Source organism: Cryptomeria japonica, unplaced genomic scaffold (assembly GCF_030272615.1).
Source record: "Cryptomeria japonica unplaced genomic scaffold, Sugi_1.0 HiC_scaffold_321, whole genome shotgun sequence".
NCBI classification, from domain to species: domain Eukaryota; kingdom Viridiplantae; phylum Streptophyta; class Pinopsida; order Cupressales; family Cupressaceae; genus Cryptomeria; species Cryptomeria japonica.
Genome location: NW_026729143.1, coordinates 2,376 through 19,365, shown reverse-complemented (window position 1 = coordinate 19,365; position 16,990 = coordinate 2,376). Strand labels below are relative to the sequence as shown.

Sequence of the window (16,990 nt, the reverse complement as noted above, 5' to 3'; positions counted from 1 at the left end):
ACATTCTCTCACTTGTCGAAGAACTTTCAAGAGCAAAGGGAGTATCAACACAATAATTTAACTACTAGGGGCCATGAGGCCCATAGACTCACAACACCATTTAAACCTCTTTATGCTCACAGTGTTAGTTAAAGAATCTAGAATATTCATCAAAGTCTCTACCTTAACCAACTTCACCTTACCATCTTCAACCATATCTCTGACAAAATGATACTAAACATCAATGTGCTTAGTCTGGGCATGAAATGCTGGGTTCTTAGTTAAATGCAGATCACACTCTGACTGTCACAGTAAAGTGTCACTATTTCTTGTTTTATTTGAATATTTTAACAAAGTCTCTTAACCCAAATGGATTCTTTACAAGCATGAGTAGCTACCATATACTCTTCTCTTGTAGTGGACAAAGAAACCACAACTTGCCGCTTACTCATCCTATTAATTGCACCGCCAAATAAAGTAAATACATAAGCAATGGTGGATCTTCTGCTATCAATATAACCTGCCCAATCTAAATCCACATATCCATGAATATCAAGGTAAATCACATCTCCAACCAAATTACCATGATAACAAAGAGAATACTTAGAGGTACCCTTCAAATATGTAAAGACTCTTTTGACTGCATCCCAATGAACTCTATCAGGATTAGAAATATGTTTGGAAAGAACTCCCACTTCTTGGGTAATGTTTGGTCTAGTACAAACCGTTGCATATATCAAACTTGCAATTGCACTCTAGTAAGGCACTCTACTCATTTCTTTCATCTCTGATGGAGATGTAGGACAATCTAAAATAGATAATTTCATTCAAACTGTGAAGGGAACACATAATGGTCTACAATCCTGCATGTTGAACCTCCGTAAAACTGAATTCACATACTTACTCTGCCCTAGCCATAGCTTTATGTTCACTCTATCTCTTCTAATTTACATCCCAACAATGTTTTTCGCTGCACCAAGATTATACATTTAAAATTTAGCAGCAAGCTGAGAATTCAATTCTGAAATCATACATTTTCCTTTACCAATGAATAACATATCATCAACATATAATGCAATGTACAAGAAATGATCACCATTAGATTTATAAAAGACATAGTGATCTGATTTAGAATGCTCAGATCTTAAAATCAACACATTTGTATTAAATTTTTGGTGCCACATCCCAGGACTCTGTTTGAGGCCATACAATGATTTCTTCAATTTATAGACCAAATTACTTTTACCTTTCACCACATAGTGCTCTAGTTGTGTCATATAAATACCTTCCTCTAAATCACCATGAAGGAAAGTAATTTTCACATCCATTTGCTCGACCTCTAAATTACAAGAAGTAGTAATAGAAAGCAAAAATCTAATGGATGTCATTTTTACAACAGGAGAAAATATCTCACCATAATCAATACCCTCAACCTAAGAGTAATCTTTTGTAACCAACCTTACTTTATACTTCTCAATGCTTCCATCTGAACCAATATTTTTCTTGAACACGCATTTGCAACCAACAGGCTTTCGTCCTTTAGACAATGGTACAAGATCCCATTCATCATTTTTTTTCAAAGCTTTCATTTCTTCTTCCATAGCATTCTTCCAAGATTCTGCATCATTCCTACCTAATGCCTCTTCTAAAGAAATAGGTTCATCCACATTAGTATTCAAAACAAAAATACATCTCCAATCATTAGGTGAATACCTTTTAGTTGGTTGTCTATGTCATGTACACCTTTGAACAAGCCAAGTTGGAGGTTCTTCCTCATCTTCTAAAGATTCAGATCTAGATGAGCTCTCCTCAACTTCTTTCCTATCAAGTTGACTCAATTCAACTCTTTTAGGCATAGAAGGGAATTGAATCATATCTTCCTGTTTAGTCTATTATGGTTGCAATGTAGCAAAAGGAGACTTAATTTCTCTAAAAATAACACTTTTACTATTAATTACCTTTTATGCAACAAGGTCGCAAAGGTTGTATCCTTTTACACCATAACTATAACTGATGAAGATACATTTCACAACCTTCTCCTCCAACTTCGTACACTTCTCTTTTGGCACATGAGCATATGCCTCGCAACTAAAACCTCTAAGATGTCTCAAAGAAGGCTTGTGACCTGACCATGCTTCCATAGGCATTTTATCAACAAGAGTTGATGTAGTAGACCGTTAATCAAGTAGCAAGCAATGACAATTGCTTCAGCCCAAATTTTTAATTTTAGGCCAGCACAACTCAGCATACTCCTAGCCCTCTCCATCAATATCTTGTTCATTTTTTCTGCAACTCCATTCTGTTGTAGAGAATACAGATTTATAATTTTTATGGAATCTATCAAAATCATTAGAGAAAATTAACCACCATTATCAATCTTCAAACATTTAATTTTTTTTTCTAGTTTACAATTCGACCATTTCTTTAAATTATTTAAAACGATTGAAAACTTTAGATTTACTCTTTAGTAAGTATACCCCTGTCCTACTAAAATCATCAAAAAAATAAACATAAGCAAAGAACAAAGCAAGATGCCACATTTCTCCTCTTTGTCCATCTTAACACCAATGGATACCAATATGTGAATTATAAACAAAAATTAACTATAAATAGTAACATCATGTAAATGCCAAGTTGAGACACCATTTTTCCAACAATTATATCCCAAAACTCTTGATAAAATTCTATAGGGAACCCATCTAGGCTAGGGAATTTTCCCCTTCTTCAAGAGAAACACAATTTTTCCACTCTCAAGAAGAGAGATAGTTCTAAGGAGATCCTCATTCATTGCATCACTAGTAATGGCAGGAATACTATCAAGCACAAACCCTTCCTATACATTGGCCAAAATAGAGTCCTCTTTTAACAATTCTGCAAAAACTCTAATGGCTTCCTCAACAATCTCTTTGTAAGAAGGAATAGGAACTCCCTTAGAGGAAAGAAGAGAATAAAATGAATTTCCTTGGACCTCTTGCCCTTAACTGAATTGTGAAATAAAACCATTAGGCGTCAAAAATATTGAAAAATAAATTAGTATATATAAAATATATAATATAGTTATCAACTGTAAAGAATCCAAAGCTGAAGTAATATACTAAGAACACCATAATAAAATTCATCAATTTTTGTTCCAAGGCTTACTGCGTCTTTGTACGCGTCAGGATCGATCCCTTTCTTGGCCTCTTCATACTCAGTTGCCATAGATTTTTTTTACATTGCTACCTTCAGCGCTATCAAATATGCTTTATTATAATGTCATCAAATAATTCAACCTACAGTATGATCTATAGCAAATTTCTGTGTTTCAACCTTCAACACTAGTATTATGTCGTGTCTACAGAGGGAATACCCGTCCAAAAGGCGTGGAAGAAATAAGACTATGAGGAGATTCCATCGACAAGATAAATCTCACGACTGTGACACTGCCAAAATAGTGGTAATGTGAGTCTCGTTGCCTTCTCATAGAACTTTTTAACCTTTTTTTTTCAAATAGTAGCTACCTGAAGTGACCTTTCACTTTTTTTTTGCTATTCACGCTCAGTTGCCATGAAATTTCTTTTCTATTGCCATGAAGTTTTATTTTTCTACTACATTTATACTCTAAAAAATTTGCAGGTTAGTGACGACTCTTAGCTTTATCTAACCTACCGACCCTTAGATTCAAGATAATTTTTTTTCTAGGGTGATTGATCATTCTGCTAGGCTCTTGACGATAGTCTTGAACATCTGTTTACACAATATTAAATAATGTGATTACAAAGTATTATGCTGTGAAATGGATGCGGCTCCACATATTGCAATAATAGACTTTCTTTAAACATAAAGAGAAAAATGGACATCAAGTCTAAAAGGCGTGGAAAATATATGACAGAAAGAAGTGTCCATCGTCAACATTAACCCCATGACTACGACCTCGCGAAAGAGTGCCAACACTAAAGTGATTAATCGTTCTGTTTGTCTATTCGTGGTTAGTTGACATGACATCTTTCTTTCGTCATTTTCTAAGGCTGGTCAAGATGCTTCCTTATAATATCAGTGAATAATGTGACATAAACTATTCTGTTGTGAAATGGATACGGCTCTACACATTAGAATGCATCCTCACTTTAAAGTAGAAAAATGGGCATAGCTGTTAAAAAAGACATGAAATGACAATATGACAGAAAGGTGATTCTCTTGAAGAAATTGATTTCATGGCTGTCAGTTTTTGGAAGTGGAGTAAATTGTTTTGAAAATGAATAATAGCTTTATTGTATTTAATAAATTAAAAAGAGAACAATATGACATATTTCCAATGTTTTAGTCAGGTTGCATTTATGTTAGGAACAATCAAGGACTAACTTCTTTTCTTACAATGAACAATAGTCAAAGAAGCATCAACATTACTCGTAAAACATTTCAGAGTAGTGGAGTAGGCACCTTCAAAGCAGACAAATGAACTTTTCTAATCATCACATTATTTTGAAAAGGGAGTCTTGTCATCAAAAGATAGAGAATAAAGAACCACCAAAAGGATAGGACATAAATTAACATATATATGTTATGTTCGATGCAATGTTGTGATTATTTTGAGGAAATATTTTGATACATGTATCTTATGTACAATGGTGAAATTTTATTTGGAGTTGAAATTATTCCCATATCCTTCTATCTACCTATTACACACATTTATTCCCATGAATAGTTACCCAACCTTATATGTGCATGCTGCCATACATTTTGTTTATATTTAAGAAGTTATGACGCTCACCCTTACAAAAAAATCTCATCTAGTTCTTACTTGTCTAGATCTAATCATTTGATTGTGTAAGATTATTTTTCTAGTCACATGATTGACCACAAAATTCGGCACCTAAGCCTCATATTTAAAAATTAATAAATATAATTAATTTTCACCAAATAATCCTTTTTACTTTCACCTAGAGTTGAAAAAAAAAAGAAGCTTACATCATTAGGTGTTATGAGTTACAATTTAATGAAATTTAGTTTTATTTATTCCATATTTGTCATCTTTCAAGAATCCTCTCTCATTGTCTAGTATTAAAGTAGAATAAATAGTGAAACATTTAGATTTAATAAATGAAAAAGAATAACAAACTTGTAATTGATAGCCCTTGCTTGCTATCATCAATATTTGTACATTTTCTAGGGATTTAATTAAGGAAATTTATCTCTTAAAGACATAATAAAGATCATTCAAGTTATTTCAAACTATTGATAGTCTCGAGATGTTTAAGAAGATAAGACTAGATTGAGTTTCACCTAGAGGGAAGCAAAATGTTTGTCAAGCCATAAGAATATAAAGATTTCATGATCACAAATTCGACCCATAATTCTAATCTTTAACTTTATAGAACAAAGGATTAATATAGAATTTGAGACCATATTTATGAAGAGAGATTGCCTTTCTAAATTACAAAGATAAAATAATCTAGAATCTTCATTAGAAATCAAAATTAGTTAATCAAAATATTACATACCCTTATTCATGATATGTATTTCTAAATATAATAGATATAGTTATCAATTTTCTATTACCCACCTATCTTTAATTAATTCAAACTAAGGGGACATTTTGATAAGTAATGTTCTCTTTTGTTCTCAAATTTCACTTGTAAGATACAAGCTACCAATGGGACATTTGTTTTTCTATTTTGTAGGTTCTCATGATGAGAGCATGTTGAAAGTATATAGTTAAATTATTATTTAAGTTATCATGTCTTAATAGGGTTGATTACTTATATGGACACATCAACTTCATATAATCTATATCTAATTAGATATCAAATTTACATGAACATTTTTGAGTGCTATAATATTTTTGATGCATGATCAATTAGGATTCAGACACAATTCAATGTAACGGAAAATATAATTATGAAACTAGCATATATATGTTATTTTCTATGCAATATTGTGAATATTTTTAGGAAATGCTTGGATACATATATCTTATGAACAATACTGCAATATTGTATGGAATTTTGACTATTCTCCTATCCTTAGGTATATTAATATACATATGCATTCCCATGAATAGTTACCTAATTTTATATGCGCACACTACCATACATTATACTTATCTAAGAAGTTATGACACTTATCCACACACGAACTCTCATCTAGTTCTTTTTTCCTTAGATCTAGTCATTTGATTGTCTAGGATCATTTCTATAGTCACATGATTGACCACATAATTACACACCTTAGCCTCATATTTAAACAAAAATAAATAAATAAATTACCAACTAATGCTCTTTACCTTCCCCATCTAGAGTTGCAAAAGTACAAGCTTGGATGATCAGATGTTTTGTGTTACTGTGTTACCTATTAATTTTTATGTTTACAAATGATTTTTGTTGGATTTTTTGGTTTCATATTTATAAATGTAAATTTAGGTTAGTCAAATGTTCATATTTCTTACTTAGTTGAGCAATCTCCTATTTTATTCGTAAAAGTTCACTTGTGAGATGGAAGCTATTCATGGAATATTTTTCTTCTATCTTTTAGGCTCTCATAAGGAATGCATTTTTAATGATGTACTTGTATGATCATGTCTAGATAAGGTCCCTTACTTTATATGGACCCACCCTCTTTTGTAATGAAGAGAGATTGCATTTCCAAATACAAAGGCAAAATAATCTATCCATTCATCAAGAACCCACAATCTTCAATCAAAAGACTAAACACCCTTATACACTTTATTTGTTTTCAAGAATCATAAATATAATCATTTAAATATAAAAATAATTTACAAAAATATTATTGACAGTAAATCTAACATTCAACTTGAAGCATACACATATCAAATCAGCTCTAAGCACGCAAGTATCTGATTTGAACACAGATGTAGATACTTTGTACACTTCTAATAATATGAAAACATTTAATATTATAAGACATAGTTGAATACGATCAAAGTCATGTAGAAATAAGAAGCTGCAACACTGTATCAGACTTGCAAAAGCAACTTTCCCAAACCTTATTTATCGTTCTCATTGCTATGGTAGTATAGGATAGCAAGCCACTTGGTTTTGGACCGGCGCACCAAGTCCAAAAGCCCCCATCTTTCTAATTTTATCCACACGTATTCCCCCAGACGGTCAGAAAGAAAAGGAAGTAGACCGTTCAGGTGGTTAAACCTAGCCTTCTTCACTGTAAACTTTGCAGCCATGTAGAAAAAAGTGAAATTACCACAGAAGCAGATGATCAAGCACGCCCCAAGAATGAACCAAGCCAGCTCGGGATTCATGTTGGAAAGCATGGCATACACTGCAAGCATGAAGCCATAGGCCGTAAAGGCAAACGTGGCACAAACCAATAGGTTGGTAATACAGAGGAACAATACCTTATTTCCCGTGGTAATAGGTGTACTCATCTGCCACATCAGCACCACTAAGAGCGACAGAAAGAATGCCACACAATCAAAGATGAGAAAAACCTTGAAGGAGGCCAACGGAAGCAGAATCGGCGAACCTAAACTCTTGTCTGAGCCAGTTCCAGGCGCAGGCGCAAGCGAAATTCCCGATCCCTTTGAGTCCCCATTTCCATTCCCATCGTCCGTCACGAAACTGCCCGGAGCAGTGAAAGCTGCCGTAAATGACATTGTCGCTAATAGAACTGCCACCACTAGTTCTGTGTTGCGCCTGTCCTCATATGTTTTGTCCACCATCTCAACAGCAACCTCATGTTTCTCTGCACTCACCTTTGGAGCGCTGTACAAGAATGGCTTGCGATTGGAAGGATAACTGGCCAGAACTGAAATTATCTTGTCAGATTCGTGATAGTGCGTGTTCTCTCTCACGATATCAAAGGCCGTTAAGCCTGCCTTGTTGACAGCAAACTTGTTTATCCCCGCTATACAAAGCAACGACTTCACCATCTGAAAAATGCAAACTCAAATAAGTTCATAAAAATTAAATGATCTATTGGAACTAACTATGCATAAAGATTTCTTCTACGGAAGTTCTTGCCGTGATGATTTTAATTTCTGTCTTCAGTAGAAATACTTTCAGTAATTTGACTCTATATATAGACGAGATTAGATTAAGAATCTACACAAACCCAAAACTTATATAGCTGTACACAGTAATTGGTTGAAAGAACAAACTTCAGCAGTGACAAACAGAGGTTTGTATAAAAAGAGACTTACATTCAAGTCTTTTTTCTTTGCTGCAATATGCAGTGGTGTGTCTCCTTCACTTATCCTCGAAAAAGGAGATTTCATTTCACCCGCATCTGTGTTTCCTCCACTTTTCACGGGCTCATCTTTTGGATCTTTCTTTTCAGCCGGATCTGTCTTTCCTCCACTTCGCAGAGGCTCTTCATGTGGAGGTTTGTCAAGTCCCTTGTTGACCAAGTATGATAAGCCTACCTCTTCGTTCAGGTAATCAACAATTCGCACTTGCCTAACTAGGGCAGCTAAGTGCAGAACGTTCATTCCACAACTATTCCGTATTTCGACAGCGTCTGGCCTCTCATTTATCAACTCTTGTACTGCTTCCAGATGACCCAATTTCGCTGCCACACAGATGGGAGTTTCTTGGCTGTCATTAACCCAATAACACAGTTTGGCCTCAAATTTTATTAACTTCTTTATTATATGCACGTAGTTTCTTTCAACAGCTATATGCAGAGCTGTGTTGCCAAGTTCGTCCTTACGTTGGATTAACTGCTTCGCATCTGATAAATTTAGTATATGATCAACTAGATCTGTAAAAGAAGCATCCAAAATCATTGCCTTAAGTTAGATAAGATGTTCTTCAAGAAGGGCCAAGGGTAAGAGAATGCCTAATTTACCTTTGTTGAAGCGATACAGACCTCAACTAATATAACAACATAAATACAGAATTCAACTAAATACACGAAGAAGTAAAGAAGAACTCATTGGTTATCAACTGTAAACGAACAGAAGCTGAAGTAAAATAGAAACAACATAATCAAACGACTTGAAAAAATAGAAAGAACTGAAACATGATAGACAATCATCCTCGTGTTATTTAAGATAAAGAAAAAATTGGGGACAAAATGATATTTGTCTTGAACCGTTAAATTAGGAGATGCTTAGCAGATACTTTTACAAACTTATAGGCAAAGAAATCCTAAAATCGAAATAAAATAACCTGAATCTCCTCTGTTTACTGCAACAGATAAACAGTTCCTCTTGTGCACCGTACTTTCGAGTAAGCTCGACGGAGATGCGTCAAATATTGCCTTCACTGTCTCTAAATTGCCGCTTTCGTAGGCTTTGAACAAAGCTGTTTCATCAAGCTTATTGCGGAGATCCACACCACTTTCTGGTTGTTGGAGTAGAATCTTCACAACGTTGGAGAAACCTCCCTGCGCAGCCAAGTGTAACGCAGTATCCTTTTCGGCATTGGTAGCATTCACAAGCAGAGGCTTCACTTCGGGATCGGTTTCCTTCAGAAGTTGACGATTGAGTTGCAGGAGCTGTTGAATGAAGTGTAGATTTCCTACACTAGCAGCCAAATGGAGAAGAGTATTTTCCCCTCCAGGTGTAATATTGTTGAGAGCTGCTTTAAGTTGGGAACTCAGTTGTTGATCGATCCTTAAACGCGTTACCGCAGCTTTGAAGGCGTCAGGATCGATCCTTCCGCCGAGTTGTTGACCCTCAGTGGCCATGCTAAATATCTGCCGTTACAGCCTTCAACACCAAGGCACGCTTCTTTGTAATAGGATTGAATAATACTACATTCAGTATTATGCCAGAAACTACATAATAGAATATGTGGTCTCAGTTTTTCCACAAGGGAAACATTAAAAATACAAGTATCCACATCTTACACTTCAGGGTTTCCACAACTTTAGTTGGAATCTCACTTTTTCTTTCGTTGGAACAGATACAACATTTTGACCTTGACTGGGTGCAAATAACCAGTGTTAATTAGCTTTGATTGGGTGCCAAGTAATTACTCTAGTTTGGTGCGAATAATATGACTATGGGGTGTTCTGCTAGAACATTATTTTTTTAATACTTGAAGTGATCCTACACGTCAAAATTACTACAACTTTTTCATAGTTGGAATGTCTATTTTTCTTAGATGAAAGTGTACATTGAAATCAAATACAAATTTTTTTTATCATTTATAATTTAATAATTTATTCTATGTGAAATATGTACACATTTTATTTAATGTTGAGTTTATTTCAGTGGATTAGATAATTATTTAATATAGTTATATTTCAATAAACGATATAACTGTTGTTTAAATTAATTTCTTTCTTTTCATTCTATCATTCTTATTCAATTACATATATTTTCATACATTGCACATTATGTTGTCTTTATTTACACACATTTTTATACATGTACCATTTACTATAACCGATGCACTGCAAAATAGGATGTTAGGAACACAAACAAAAGACTCAAGAATCAACTGTTAGTGTTAGTATCATAAACGAAATACGATCCTAAGCAAGCATATGAAGAGAGATCAAACATTTAATGGAAAGTATGCAAAAACAAAAGAAAGACACAAGACCCTTCCAAATGCTTGCCAACATGTTCATAGTAGCTTCTCCCTTGTTCCTCTCCTCTCCAAGTTCCACATGAGTGTAGCCCTTAGCTCTTTGCACTACTATGGAAGTCTTATGGAGATTCAAGATTTATGAAAAATGATTTAAAATATGCAAATGCAAGCGAAATATGAGAAAGCCTAATTAAGCTATCTTGGTTTTAACCAAAATAACAATGTAGATTAGATGACTCCTAAAATGATCTCTTAAATTTCACTATAGATTAGATGCATACAAGATTTCTGGATCTGAATTATGAAGGAATGGGCTCTATTTATAGGAAAAATAGGGCAATGGATGGTTGAGATTAAGTAATCTCAACAAGGGTCAAGATAGAAAGATTTATGATCCATGTGAGGGCTTTCAACCCAATCCCAGGATGACAAATGCCAACATGAGATGGCTTGAGAGGAGAGGGAAGAAGCATTAAATGCTTGAAATGACATGAAGGTTAGGTTAGGAGTTAAGGTTAAGCTTGAGTTGAATGAATAAAGTCGCTATCCAATGAATAATGCCTTTATCCAATGGCTAAACTCTTGTACAAGAGTTAGTGGGTGAGTTGAGTTAACCATTAATGCTTGAAGAGACCCATGAGTCAAAAGGATGGTTAAGTTAGAGGAAAGTCTCTAACCATGTGGGTGAGTTGAGTTAAGCATTAATGGTCATGTAAGAGCCATTAATGGTTTGGAATACTTTAGGCGTTAACCTGTTGAATACATAAAGCCTTTAATGCTTTTCAAAGACTTTGAGGCTTTGAGAAGTGACTTCAAGTTGCCTAGGAATGTGACAATATTTAGGAAATGGATTAGGCAAATTAGGAATGGTTTAGAAGAATTTAGAAAGTGGTTAGAATTGTCTAGAAGGGGATTTAAGATGTAAGTGGGTTTGGTGGGTGAGGGAAAATAGGATTTTAATTAAAATAAAATTCATTTATTTCAACTAAATAGGTGCAACTTGCATTTGTAGGAGAATGCAAGTGGGGGGAGGGGGGGAGTAGTTTAAGGATTTAAATAAATATTTTATTATTTATTTAAAAGAGGAAAGAGGGTTAAATTCAATAAATATGTTTTATTCATTTAATTCCTTAAGAATGTAGCTTAATTAATATTTAAATAAATTGAATAATTTATTTAATTAATAGGAGAAGAGGCTGAGGATGAATTAATTAAATTTTAATTTAATTAACTGATTATTAATAGTTAAATAATCAAATAAATAGTAAATATTCATTTAATTAAATGGACAGATTTATGTGACTACTTTTGCCCCTCTTTGAGACGGTGCGGTTTATCACATCGTTTCAAAGAAAGAAAAATAGGTGTGAAGAAATATGCCCCATAAATGTTAATTTAGTGGGTGCTATGTCCCCTCGACAGATGGGCTAAAAAATTTCAAAAAATCGGGTGATCTCTCGAAAAAGAACAAGAAGTTGAGGGGAGGTAGAATACAAGAAATTAGCAATAACGGTGAAATGATGGGAGAAAAATGGGGGTAAAATGAGGAAATGAGAGACGTTGGAAGTTTAGAGGGACCACAACAGTAAGCGGGGTGAATTAGGGTTAGGGCTGGATGGTATATATGGGGGGGAAGGGGAAAAAATAGGCTCATTTGCACCTATCTCCTTGGCAGTTTAGAGCTCTGATAGGGAATTTTTGGTGAAGGAGTGAGCAACGATCATCATGCCTATGCCTATAGAAGATCACCGGCTAGAGTGGATCTGTCGATTCCAACAGCCAGACAACTACAAACCAGCTATACACAAATTTTGAATTTTGTGTTTTGTGCATTTTTGGCATGTTTTTTCAGGCATCAAAGTCCAATCAAGATAATAGCGCTAAAACCATGTTTTAATGCTATTGTCGCCTAGAATAGCACTATTATGCCGCAATGGTGCTATTGTATAGTAGTTGTAGCGCTTGTGTTAGGTTTAGTGCTTTCATTACATAGTAGTAGTGGTATTGTAGTATTAGCACGTTTGTATGTTTGTTGTAGTGCTGTTGTTATTGAATAGCATTGTTGTGTAGTTAATTTAGCGTGTTTGATTGTTTAGCACTTTTGTGCACAAATTGTGGCGCTATTGTGAGCAGAATAGCACTATTGTGATAAAAATTCCCCAGTGTTAGAGAACATAGCCTGATGTCTCAGTTGATTGTTTGATTGGTTGTTTTGGTGAATTATAGCAGCCCCCTTGAGACTAGGTCATTATGATAAATGTCTGTTGTAGTCTAGGATTGCCATAATCGATTACCTATTGAGACCCGAAGATACTTGATCAAAGTATCTGTTGATAGTCTAGGTTGAAAACTTAAGAAAGTTTGTACCAAAACAACTAATGTTTGTTGATGTGTGTAGGAGGACGTGCCTGTTCTACAGATGCCGGAGCAGCATCCTGCCACATAGCAGCTGACAGAGGCAGACAGATTCTGCGTCGCTGCGACTAGTTTGTACGATATGATCTATCGTCCCGTGATTCGGATGAATTGCGGACTGATGACAGCACTGGCCGAGCATTGGCATAGTGAGATATGTACCTTCTACCTGGCGATGGGAGAGATGACAGTGATGCTAGAGGATGTGTGGAGGATACTACACATCCTGATTAGAGGGGAGCTGGTGACCTATGATCAAGCATTAGGGACGACGACGGTGTAGAGAATATTTGCTGATGATGTTTATATTGAGGATGACTTTGTATCCTAGGAGGACATAGTAGCATTGTATGAGCCTTTACCAATAGTTTTATCCAGGATCGTCGGGGGTTTGGTGTGCCCCGACTGACGTTCACATGGACTAGCCGTTGGTTGGGACCAGGTGATTGAGAAGATGATGACTGAGAGGACCCACTATGCCTGGGGACCATGTGTGCTAGCACATATTTATAGGGAGCTACACGAGGTGGTGTACCGAGAGAAGAGATCACTAGCAGTAGGGATCACATTACTACACATCTGGGCTTGGGAGCACTTGCCAGTCACACGAACAGTCTACTTGATATTTAGGGTGATATATCAGCCCTATGTTTATATGTATGGAGGGATGATGAGCCAGCCCCATCTGAGGAAGTTGGATTTTTTGTGACGGGCTTTAGATGACCTAGATACAGTGATATGGAGGTTGTATATCGAGTGTGAGCCTTGGGAGGATGATGCAGAAGTGCTACTGTATGTATTTATGACACACTTTTTGATTGGGCGCACATCCTACCTTATAGAGAGACAGGTGCCAGGGAGAGTGATGAGGCAGTTTTGACGGAGGTAGGGATTGTCGAGAGGCTCAGGGGAGTATGCATGGGTAGTACGGGAGAGATTTTAGTGGGGACCAATGTTACCATATGATCAGGCCTTGATAGAGTTCCAGAATTTACAGGCGAGACCAGGGCATATGAGGCCTGAGATTGTCGATGCAGGGGTGACAGAGGAGTACACACAGTATCATACTGCACATCTGATTATATAGATTTCAGATCCGATCGAGCCTATACCACCTTTTGAGGATGAGAGGAGATGATAAAGGAGGAAGAGAGGAGGTCGAGGAGTAGGAGGAGGAGATGGAGGTGGTGGAGGAGGATTTGGTGGAGCAGGAAAAGGTGGAGGAGGAGATGGAGGTGGTGGAGTATTTGGTGGAGCAGGAGGAGGTGGAGGACGAGGAGGATTTGGTGGTGGAGGGGGATTTGGAGGTGGAGGTGGTGGAGGAGGATGATTACAGAGGAGAGGTAGAGGGGGAGAGTCGTTGCGACTATCACAGGGTCCACTGATACGAGGGGCTGCCAAAGAAGGAGGTAGGGATATTGGTGGGGGTGTAGTGCCTATGGAGATGGGAGAGGGAGCCATAGGTGGAGGAGAGGTTCCTATGGAGATGGGAGGGGGAGAGATAGGTGGAGGAGATGGAGATGTATGGGAGTATATGATTTTACACTCACAGACTCGGTTAGAGGATAGCGAGGCAGAGATTGCAGCTAGAGATGTCCAACTATTTGCATGGGAGGTGGAGCTGACTGTAGTGAGGAAAGAGAGAGATGATCTGGTGGACAGGTTGAGGGAGGTGCAGGATAGAGTCCAAGTCTTGGAGGGAGCATAGGCATAGGGTCCAACTGAGGTGGTGTTGAGGGAGATGTGACAGGCAAGTGGAGAGATTGACTATTGGTGGGGAATATATGAGCTGGTTGTGCCAGTTAGTCAGCAAGCACTGAGCTATTCTAAGATGCGGTGGGCAAGATCAAAGTGGTCACAGAGGGCTCAGAGAAGTGGGGGTGTTATGGGTCCTCCTCAGTGAGGTGGTTGGGGAGGAGTAGGGGGTAGTCGTGGTGCAGCATCTGGCCAGAGTGCCATTTGAGATATTTTAGGTACTTGTTACATTATTATTTTGGACTGTGACTTGGATGGATTTTGGTAGTCGATATATTTTGACATCATTGTACTATGATACATGTAATCTTTTTTTTTAATGTGATATATGAAGAGATCCCATGCTTTGATATTATATGCATATGTATGATGACACGTATATTGTTGATACAGGATGATGATTATGAGTTATGCTTAGATTCATGCTATGGATGATTTGATTACTATATATACATGGTGATGATATGATTTCTAGATGCATGCTATGGATGATTTGTCTAATTATGTGGATGCAGGTAGAAGATGGACGATGCTTGTGGTAATGATGTTAATTATGATGTAATGATGATGATGTATGCAAAAATAATGAGTTGAAATAATGCATAATGATGTTTGTGATAGATAATACTTGTTCATTTTTTATGATATGATATGAGTAAATGATGCATGTTGTAAGATGAATCTAAGTGAATCAAATGTGTATGCAAATGTGATGTATGAATGCACTTTAAATGGATGAACAAATGTTGATACAAATGTTTATGTATGAATGCACTTAAATGAATGTATCTAAATGATGTAATGTTTATGAGATGTATTTAAAATTAATCTAAATGACTAAAATGATTCAAAACATAACTAAGTGATAAATGAGATTGAAATGATAATGCAAATAAATGCAAATAGGGGATAAAGAATAATGAATAACTGCACCTTAATGCAATTAAAGGATAATGAATAACTGCACCTTAGTGCAATTGGAGGATAATGCATGCATCTCATGAATCTAGATGAAAGAAAATGGGGAAAAATGCAGCTATGAAATGAATTCTAAATGAACTTAAAGGATGATGAAAGGAATGCATATTTAAAATGAATGCACTACATGGATGAATGAATGTTCTTTATAACAAATTCACTTAAATGAAATGCAACTAAATTATAGTTGTAGACACCTAAAATTGTTTAGTCTAATTAAATAAATATCTTTATTTATTTAATTATTTTAAGCCTAATTCTTCTATTAATTAAATAAATCTTTATTTATTTAACTAATTCATTTATCCTCTTTTAGCCTTATTTCTCATTTAAATAAATACTTTTATTTATTTAAATTATCCTTTTCCTAAATTAAATAGATATCTTATTTATTTAATTGATCCCACTTCCTCTATTAATTAAATAAATCTTTATTTATTTAATTAATTCATTAACCTTTTCTACCCATGACACATGTCATTCATCTCTTAATTCCTACACTACCTACCCTTTCATTATTTTCTTATTTTCTCTACCTACCCTCTAATCCTAGCTGACTATTTATCTCTTACACCTCCAATCTTATCCCTCCATTTCCTACAGTGTCTTCTATATAAGAGGACACTTCCTTCATTATCAACCCTGATTAGTTGACTTCTCAACTACATTACACTTTCAAACTTGCATATGCGATCAAGCCTACTTTCAACCACATTTCCGTTCTTTGTTGAGCTCTTGTGCACATATAAAATCTAAGAGCAACTATATCAAGCAAGATAAATGGAGATAGGAAGAATGGAGATCTAAACCCTATTGGACATGTGATGGTATAATCTTTGTGATTTCATTTGATTTGCATTGTCTTAGGTAATCTTCATAAGTTATGGTGGATCTTTGTTGTTGTTAGGCTAGGGTTTTGTGGTTGAATTCATTTAGTCTTTCAATATTGTTGTTTTCCATTTTCACCATATACATTTTGGCACGCCCCATGGGACATAGATTTTTGTTAGATCTATGTTTTTTGCAGGTTTTTCTAACCCTATATTGCTGTTTTGTAAAACAATTTGGAGAAAACCTTGTGCAGCTAGGGTTTTGGACACAAAATCAAGATCTTGGAGAGATTTGATCCTATCTCACAAACGTATTAGAATTTTTGCACAAAATTTTATTGGCAAGTTGAAGACAGTATCAATAGATTTCAATCCAAAATTTAGAATTTTTGGAGCACATTTTCATTTTCTATGAATTTTTTATGATTTTTCATAAACAATTAATTTTGAGAGCAAATCAGTGAATTGTTCGGGTTTTCTTACATTTTTGGAAATATCTCATAATTATACACAACATCTGTTCTTTGTGATTTTAATTTT

At 35.6% G+C, this 16,990-nt stretch overlaps 1 protein-coding gene across 1 annotated transcript; it reads right to left on the bottom strand.

The window, feature by feature from the left end:
* Positions 1-6,961: 6,961 nt before the first annotated feature.
* Positions 6,962-9,846, bottom strand: LOC131056392 (ankyrin repeat-containing protein At5g02620-like). The gene is made up of 3 exons (XM_057990763.2): positions 9,102-9,846; positions 8,132-8,691; positions 6,962-7,861 (listed from the first exon to the last, which is right to left on the bottom strand). Exons 1-3 carry the CDS (start codon positions 9,619-9,621, stop codon positions 6,962-6,964), a joined length of 1,980 nt encoding a protein of 659 aa, XP_057846746.2. The 5' UTR covers positions 9,622-9,846.
* Positions 9,847-16,990: the final 7,144 nt, after the last annotated feature.

What these genes read in the sequence shown, in the direction of transcription:
- LOC131056392 (XM_057990763.2), bottom strand. Translation starts at nt 9,621, where the DNA reads ATGGCCACTGAGGGTCAACAACTCGGCGGAAGGATCGATCCTGACGCC. An exon ending in AGTAAACAGAGGAGATTCAG is followed by an intron (nt 8,692 to 9,101) that starts GTTATTTTATTT and finishes CTTCTTTTACAG; the next exon opens with ATCTAGTTGATCATATACTA. An exon ending in CAAAGAAAAAAGACTTGAAT is followed by an intron (nt 7,862 to 8,131) that starts GTAAGTCTCTTT and finishes TGCATTTTTCAG; the next exon opens with ATGGTGAAGTCGTTGCTTTG.